At 67.1% G+C, this 8,461-nt stretch overlaps 2 protein-coding genes across 2 annotated transcripts in view; both read left to right on the plus strand.

The window, feature by feature from the left end:
• The first annotated feature begins 1,290 nt into the window (after window positions 1–1,290).
• On the plus strand, window positions 1,291–7,301 carry LOC112550754 (protein FAM214B-like). Its single transcript, XM_025207497.1, has 4 exons — window positions 1,291–1,614; window positions 3,320–3,417; window positions 4,064–4,265; window positions 6,199–7,301. The coding sequence occupies exon 4, from the start codon at window positions 6,364–6,366 to the stop codon at window positions 6,985–6,987; it is 624 nt and encodes a 207-aa protein (XP_025063282.1). The 5' UTR covers window positions 1,291–1,614; window positions 3,320–3,417; window positions 4,064–4,265; window positions 6,199–6,363; the 3' UTR covers window positions 6,988–7,301.
• The window catches only part of FAM214B (family with sequence similarity 214 member B), a 7,696-nt gene continuing 6,284 nt past the window's right edge, over window positions 7,050–8,461 (plus strand). The window contains exons 1-3 of the mRNA XM_025207475.1: window positions 7,050–7,109; window positions 7,257–7,451; window positions 8,159–8,218. Coding sequence (XP_025063260.1) covers window positions 7,050–7,109; window positions 7,257–7,451; window positions 8,159–8,218 — 315 coding nt within the window. The remainder of the gene's footprint in view (window positions 7,110–7,256; window positions 7,452–8,158; window positions 8,219–8,461) is intronic.

Genomic DNA, 8,461 nt, shown 5'->3' on the forward strand with positions numbered 1-8,461 from the left:
TCCTTGCATCGGCCTGGCTGGCGCAGCGCTCTGAGGGGGAAGAGGCAGCTTTTTCTTTCATTTAGCAACAAAGACCAGCCCGGAGAAAGGAGGCCGGGGGTGGAACCGTGCCTGTGTTCATTTCCCTTGTTGTCCTAGGCCCAAATCTCCTCCTCCAGCACCCGTTCTGCGCCGGGTCGGGGACCGCGGGGTGTACCCTGCGCGGCGTCCCACGGGGAGCTCGCGGCCAGGACTTGCCCCGATGGGGAAAGCGGCCGGACCGGAGACCCCCCAGCATCCTGCAGCGTGCAGTGAGCTGTAGGGAGAGTCCTTGGCTGCCTCCCTTGCTGCCTCTTTGTTTTCTGACAGAAGACTCCCATCCCTTCGCGTGTCAGCCCAGGAGCAGCAACCCGCTCGGGGGAGTACGTGTGTGTGTGTGTGTGCATGTGCATGTGTGCACGTGTGTGTGATCTGCAGCGCTAGCAAGCCGGGGGAGTCGCCTCTCCCCCTGAAACAGCCAGCGTCTCGCCGCTCCCCGTCCACGTTCAGCCCTTCTGGCATGGCTGGACCGCGAGGGTCACCGGCTCCCTCTGACCGCCGTCCCTTGGGTCTCCATCACGGCTCAGCGGTGCCGGAGAGAGGTCCGGGACTCGTCCGGAGAGGGGTGGAGCGGAGACCGGGGCCAGCCGCGTGCTGCGTGGTCGCACTCCCACTTTCGCGAGCGCCAGATTCCCGTGCGGGGTCCGCGCTCCAGCGAGAGGCTCCGACTCTCCGCGTCTCCCTTTGCCTCCCGTGTTTTGCAGCGCTCGCGCCGGCTGGGCTCCCAAGTGCTTCGCCTGGCCGCGACATGCCTGCTAGGGGTGTTATCTTTGCTCGCTGTCCCCCACGGCCCTCCTCTTCCTCCGCCAGGCAAGACCCAGCGAGCTGCAGACAGGAAAGCGGAGACAAAGGTCTGTCCCCAGCCGGGGCGGTCCCCTCCGCCAGCGCCTGCCCAGCGTGATTTTTTTCCCCCTCTCCCTTGCTTACGTGTTGCAGGTTTCTCGGGTTCCTGGTTTGGGTTTGAGCTGGCAGGGCTCGGCCGGGTGTGGGGGGGAGCTGGCTGCTTCTCAAAAAGGGCTGGTCGTCCTGAAGGACTTGAAACTGCTTTCCGTTCTCTGACTGCTCTTTCCCGGGGCCTGTAAACCGGTGGGCTTGGACGCGGAGACGGGGCAGGGGCTCAGGAGCAGGGTGGGGGAAGGGGGAGGACATGGGCAGGGGGGGCACGGGGGGTTTTTTGCTGGGAGGAAAGAGCGGCTCCCCCCCGCATTGCAGCATAACATGTGCAAAGTGCCCTCTCCAAGCTCGGGTCAGAAGCCCTCCCTGCCGCAGGTGGGCTTTGCAGGAGGGGGTTTGCACGGGGCCTCGGCGGCCGAGCCGGGAGCTAGACGCCGGGAGCCCGGGCACGTAGGGTGCTCTGACCTCCGGTGCCGGCGGCCGCGTCCAGTAGCTGCGGAGTCGCAGGACCTCGCGCGTTGGGTGTCGGACCCTCCTGTTCCCGTGCCGTGGGGAATCTCGGGCTGGACTCCTGGACGGCCGAGGTCCCGTGGGCCCTGCTCCCCCCCATGCTCAGCGTCTTGTGCCAGGAGGAGAAACCAGGTGAGCCTGGGTCTGGATTTCGCGAGCTCGCCTGTCCTGGGGCCTGCCAGCCCCTCGAGGCTCCTGCCCTGACACCACGGGCTCTCACTCCCTGTCTCGCCCACGCTCCTGGCCCCGTTTAGAGCCGTAGGGTCGCGAACGTCCTCACAGGGCATCTGGTCCGGCCCCACCGCCGGCCCCTTAGCGTTGGACCAGCGAACCGTCTTCTCCCCTCAACCCCGACTCCAAGGAGTCCTGTCCCTAGTCCGGACCCTCGAGCTGGGCGACAGCCGGGACTCGACCCCCGTGAAATCGTGACACCTGCAAGCTGGGGCTGATGCAGGGCTTCGCTCCCCCCAGCCCTGGACTGCTGGGGGCTGCAGGAGAGCCAGCTGGCGGGGCGCTACCTGCCAGCTCTTCCTCGTGGCGGTGGGGGTGGGCTGGCGTCCGTCCAGGTGCTGGGGGTGGGCCGGCATCTGTCCGGGTCCGGTTCTGGCTTCGGGTCTCGGAGCAGACCTGTCTCGGGAGGAGGGGAGGGGAGGGGAGGGGAGTCCTGGCCGTCTTCTCCCAGCCCCTGCCTGCCTGTCAGGGCAGCTGGAGTGTGGGAGCCCCCGGAGCCCGTGTCCAGCCCCGCCGCTCTCGCTATATAAGGGTTACAGGCTGCCGCGGGGAGGAGCCGGGTGCTGTAAAAAGCCAAGTGCCACAGCAGGGTCGCTGGGGGGAGAGGCAGCCCCCGGGGGAGACTCCTTGCCGAAAAAAGGAAACCCCCGGAGCCAAACCCCAGCCCCCCCAGGACAGCCGGAGGGGGCAGGAGTCACGTTGCAGGGTGCTGGGTCCAGCAGCACCGTGCCTGCGTCCTGGAGCCTTATCCCTCCTCTGCAGGAGCCCCCGGGGAACCCCTGTGCCAGGCAGGTGAGCCTCCCTGGTCGTGCCCAGCACCGGGGTTTTGTCATGTGCCTGAAGATGGTGCCCCTCCAGGCAGGTTGTGCTCGCGAGGGACCGGCCCCCTGCATGGCTTCGGCAGGAGAAAGAGCCACGGCTCCGCTGGTGCCACGTGAGAGCCGCTGCTGGGAAGGGACAGGCCCCGGGGGCAGCTGGGGCTGGTGTTGCCCTCCAGACACATCCTGCAGAGGCCCGACAGCCCCAGGATGCTGCCCACAGAAGCCGGCGCTCACAAGCAGGCTGCCCCTATTGCAACCATAACGTGCCGCCTTCACCAGGCTCACACCAGTGCAGTGGCCTGGCCCAGTCCAGCCCCTGGCCCCGCAGCAGGTGGGAGGCCAGTTCTCACGGCTTCTGGGCACTGTGCGGAGCAGGGGTCAGAGCCAGACCGTCGCCAGCACAGGCCGGGGTGCAGCTCTCACTCCTCGCCTGCCTGCCTGCTGGCTGGGCAGGGCACCATGCAGGTGCGCCCATCCCGTCTGAAATTGTGCATGCCAGGGCCCCCGGGGGAGCTGGCTAGAGGCAGGCGTGTACGTGCGCCAGGCTGGCTGGGCCTCGCGTGCGAGTTGAGGTTTGTAGGAGGCAGGATAACTCTCCTCCCTACCCCTCGGCCTACCGGCAAGGGTGGAAAGTGACGTCAGGACACCAGCCTGGCAAGGGCGGTTCAGGTTTGCCAGCTGGACCCTAGGGCATCCTTGGGGTGTGGGTAGCGGCAGTGCTCTGGTCATCCCCTGCCTAGCAAGGAGCTGCCGGATGGGCCTGACTCTGCCGTCCTTCTCCGCAGGTGCCACGTCTGACATGCCAGTGGGATCATGATCGCATGAGCCGTCGCTGGGGGGATGCTGCGTGCGGCGCCGGCACATGAAGGGCGCCCGTAAGCAGGTGAGCGCTCACAAAGGGCTATTGTCTTGGCCCCGGCTGGAGCCGGGAGGGATCTGTCACAGCGTGGGGCTGCCGGGCCTCTGCACCGAGAGGCTCCTTGTCTCTGCCTGCCTCGGTGTTGGCAACAGGATCTCTTGTGACAGGCAGTCCCCTGACCCTTGAGGCTCTGTCCTGGGGGTGCGGTGTGCCAGCCAAGAAGCGCTGAGTGGCAGGGCTCCAGCCCGGCCCCCTGCCTGGGGACACGGAGATCCTGGCGGGGCTGCTGGCGATCCTCCCATCCTGGTCTCCTGCCTCCTGGGTCCCTCCAGCCTGGTGTCTCCTCTTCTGCAGCCCTCAGGGGCTGTGGGCCTGCCGTGGGGCGGGTGTGGGGAGGGAGCTGGTTAGCGCGGGCTCCAGGATTAAGCTTAAGGAAGGAAGTGGCCATGAATCCCAGCTGAAGCCTTGGGAGGAGGATATCGCCTCCAGGGGTCAAGGCTGCCATTACCGGTGAGCAGGGCTGGGGGCTGCCCGGGGGTCTGGGTGCTGATGTCGCCAGCGGCTGCTGGTCCAGCCAGGGGTTGTGTCTCCTGCTCCTCTCCTAGCGCCGCCGGGTGCAGAGTGCCATCGGCCCCGTTTCACCTCCCTTCCTCTCTCTCCTCCCCACAAGCACGCAGAGCAGGCCAGACAGCCAGCGACAGCCTTGAGGAGCCTGACCGCAAACCCCGGGATGGTGGGAGCCATTCCCCGACAGCCACGCCGCTTCTGGGGGGTGCCGGGGTGGCAGGTGTCTCCGGCGAGCTGTGCCAACGACCGTGTGCTGCGGGGCCACCAGGACTACCTGGCTCGGCGAGGGGGTCGGCTGCGGAGTGGTGAGTACCCAGCCTCCCGTCCCCGGGAGCAGAGGCTTGGGGGCTGGTGCCACCCTCTCTTCAGACACTTGCTTGAACCTTTCATTGCACACTACGGACAAAGCCTCAGGGCCTGCCCCAGGCAAGGGACAGGGCAGAGGGACACGAGCCAGAAGCCGTGACTGCTGATTTCCCATGACTCTGCCCCTCTGGTCTCGCCCTGGCTGGAGCTTGCCTATAGACGGAGCCCTGTGGCCCCCTGGGACCTGCTGAGAAACCCACCGCTATCAGGCAGGAGTCGGGAGTGCCAGGGCTGGGCTTTTCCCAGTGCCCTGCCTTTCCGAGGCTGCCCGGTGGGTTTTCTCCGTATGCAGCAGAAGCCGCCTCCTTTCCTCTCAGAGCTCGGGTTTCCAGGCCTTCTCCCAGCCAGAGATGCAGTGCTGGGAGCCCGGCGCCTCTCACAAGCACCGGGCATCTCCCGCTCGGCTCCTGCAGTGCCGTGCACCAGGTCCCCCAGCACAGAGCTGTCGGGCATCCTGTTACGGCACAGGTGGGGAGCGTGGCGTAGCGGCCATCTCAGCCTCCCTTCCCCGTGCAGGCCAACTGGGTCAAGTGCCATCCCCGCTGCTTCAGCTCCTCCACTAACTCCGAGCCGCTTCCCTGGCATTTTTCTGCACGCTGCCAGGGCTCAAACCACAAGCTGCCTGCCCACCTCGCCAGCTCCTGGCAGAAGAGGGGCATGAGCAGAGCTGGGCTCTTCCCAATGCCCAGCCCAGCACCCAAATCCTCCCCACTCAGCCCTTGCTTCCCGGCAGCTCCGTGCATACCGCCCACCTGCCTGCAGGGCAGATGTGAGCCGCGCACAGGCCTCTTCCTAGGTCATGTGCGGTCATCATCATTTCTATGTGGCTGCATCGCTGTGCTCCTCCTTCCTCGGGTTGGCAGGGCAGCCTGGGGCAGAGGCTGGCACGGCGTCAGGCACCCAGAGCTCCCTGCTGAGCGGAGCAGGGGGCTTTTCCTCCGGGGTGACGTGGAATGGCTCGTTCTGTTCCATCCCAGACACCTCCCTGCAGGAAGAGGTGGCTAAAAGGGTCCATTCAGGGGATAGGGACGGGGCCAGGAGAGAGCCACTCTACCCCCATGGGGAGGCCAGGGCATGGCTGCCAGGACAGGGTTGCAGGGCAGGCACCCAGGTATCTAGGCTGGAGCAGGCTGATGCTAAGGGCAGGGCGGGTTCAGCCACGTAGCACGAGCAGGCTGGCTGTGCAACCCTTCCAGGGCAGGGCGGGGGTGACGCGCTGCTGGAGACAGCTCATGCGGGGCTGGGCAGAGCTGTGGAAAATGCACTGGGCCAGGAAACCCCGAGGCTGCTCAGAGCCAGGGGCTGAGGCCGGGGTGGCAATGGCGGAGAAGCCCGGGCGGCTGTCTGTCCGTCCACGCTCTCGTTCTGCAGCCTGTGGTTGGAGTCGATGGCCCGGATCCTCCCGGCGCGCTTCCTTTCACCAGCTCCCAGGGTCTTGCTACCTGGGGAACGTGCCCGCCTGCCCTGGGAGAGGGCATCCCTACGCCCCTGGGGCAGTCTCGCCCACCTTCTCCCAGGGCCAGCCTGGGCATGTCCTGTTTGCGTTTCCCTCTTGGAGACCTGGTCCCTTCCCCCTGCATGTCCGGGCTCGTCCCCTGTGGCCTCGGCCTTGCAGGGTGCTCCGCACCTCTTCCTGGCTCTCAGGGCTCTGGGGTAGGATCCCTGCACCCTGCCCTTCTCCCTCTGCGTTCCCCTTCCCCGGGTGGACGGCTCCCCGCTTCTAGGCCTGCCCAGCTTCTCTCAGGGAGAGGGGGGCTGGGGCGCTGGCTGGCACCAGGGCTGGGGGCTGCATCCTGCTCGGTTCCTCAGTAACAGCCTGAAGCAGATGACCTGGGATCTCAGGAGCTAACTCTCCCCTCTCTCCCCCAATAGATGCGGTGTTGCAGCGTGCTCCGTAACCAAAGCCTCATCCGGACTTGCTGAGCCGGGGGTGGTCTGAGGCCCCCGTGACCTCGTGGCACTTTACCACCCCTTCCCTGCTGCTTTATGGGCTTTCCTGTGTCCGGCGCAGTGCGGCGCCCGGCCCAGTGAGGCTCCATGCGGCACATCCACGCGGAGACGCCCCTTCCCCCAGAGCGCAGCCAGGACGCGGGGCTGTCGCGGGCGGGTGGCGAAGCGGGCTTGGAGCCAGCCCCCGAGCGCTGCCCGCGCCGCGGCCTCCTGATGGGCTACAATGAGACGGAGATTAAGCGCCAGAAGGTCTACCAGGTCTCCATCTTCTCACACCTCTCCAGTGCCTCTGAGCCGGCCGGCGGGCGGGCAGCTGTCAAGAGGGGGTACACAGAGACACGGGCTCCGGAGAGCACGCGGGACCCCAAGCGGGCGCAATGGGGGGCCGCGGGGACAGAGGGCAGGCGGGACGGGGTCCCTGGTGAGCTGCGGCCCAGCCAGGACACGCTGGAGGACGATGCCTTTGAGGATGGGCTGCTGGTGGAGGAGCTGTCGCTCTGCGGTTCGGCACAGCACTTCTCCCACAGCGGCTTGCGCGTGGTGGAGCACAGGGGCGAAGGCAGTTCTGGCCGCAGCGGGTGCCGGGAGAGCGGCTCCCGGGCCTGCCCAGAGGACAGACGGGGGGGGGGCGCCCCCCGCCTCCCAGCCACCGCACATCACTCGCAGCACTTTGCACATGAGAGACGGCTGCCCAGCCCCCAGGGACTGTGACTCTGCGGGGAGCAGCGAGCCTCTGCGCCCAGCCGGGGCCAGGGAGCAGCCGGCGGAGGAGAATGGGGCCCCGCGGGCAGACAGAGCCAGCAGCCAAACCCTACTTGACGTTGACCTGCAGCGTATTGCACAAAAGCCCTGGGTGGACACCGGCAGCGGCAAGAAAGAGGAGCCAGGGAGCAGCCCTGCCTGTAGCAACGGGGCCGGCTCAGAAGGGGAGCCGCCGGCCACGGCCAACGGGCACAAGGAGCCTGGCACCCCTCCGGTAGCCCCAGGCCCCGCGAACAACGGGCTGGGCTCGGCGGGCTGGCGAGGGCGCGGCCGACTCGTGCTCGGAGGACCAAGCGCTGTCCCCGCCGGCACGGAAGAAGCGGGCCCCGCTCTGCCCGCCGGTCCCGGCCTCCGGCCGCAGCACCGATGCCAAGGGTGCCCCTTTCTGGAACCACCTGCTGCCCGGGGCCAAGGTGAGTGGGCTGCAAGGGAGGGACTCGGAAGGGGATGGTGATGGGAGGTGAGGGAGACCCTTCTCCTGCCTAGGGCTTTTTAGCTGCCTGGTGTCAGGGCGGCAGTGGGGAGGGGAGGCGTGTGGAGCTCTCCGCATTGCACTTCCCTGGGGTTGCTCGCTGCCAGCTTGGCCCCTGCCCCGGTCCATTGTCGGCCACCCAGAAGCTTCACCCCTGTCACGCGGCTGCTCCCTGCTCTGCTTTGTGCTGCCCCTTTTGTGTGGCTTCCAGAAGGGGAAAAGGCCTGAAAGGACAAGTGCCCTTTGTGCAGGGGACACCGGCAGCCCCCGTCCTGCCCCCTCACCAGCCCCTGGGGCCGCAGCCATGGGGGCAGGTGGGCACAGCGCCATAGCCCTGGGTCCAACGGGCATCAGCGGGGCTCAATATGGACCCCGCGGGGCTGGGGAGCATCCAGGCTGGGAGCCTCTGGGTAGGTGTCACTCTGTGCGTGAACGCATACGTGAATCTGTGTCGGTGCGGAGTGCGTGTGCATGCGTGTACACACGTGTGCTTTTCTTCTCCGGGGAAAGGGTTTCCTGTGCCAGGAGCAGTCAGGCAGGGCTGGGTGGGAGCTGGCTGCGAGGGCACAGGCCAGGCTGTCCTGGAGATGCCCCCCCGACACTGGCACGCGCTGCCCCTAATGCAGCTCCATGGTCTCTCGTCTCTAGAGCTCTGCAGATTGCACTACGGTCGGGCGGCGGGTGAAGAGCGGGCTGCGCCTGAAATCGTGAGTGCCCCAAGCTGCCTCCTCCCCCTGCACAAGCTCCCCGAGCCGGGCAGGGGGAAGCAGGGGGTCCCAGCACCTGGGCTGCTGGGGCTCCCAAGACAGGGACCCCTTTGGTAGCCGGGTGGGTGGTTCTTACTCGCAGGAGAGAAGGGGATGCGGGGCTGGTGAGAGCACAGGAGACCCCCTGCCCACACCCCCGGGACCCCATATCTGCCAGCTGGCAAGGGACTGGCTCCAACGCTGC

Source organism: Alligator sinensis, unplaced genomic scaffold (genome assembly GCF_000455745.1).
Source record: "Alligator sinensis unplaced genomic scaffold, ASM45574v1 scaffold783_1, whole genome shotgun sequence".
Classification (NCBI taxonomy): Eukaryota; Metazoa; Chordata; order Crocodylia; family Alligatoridae; genus Alligator; species Alligator sinensis.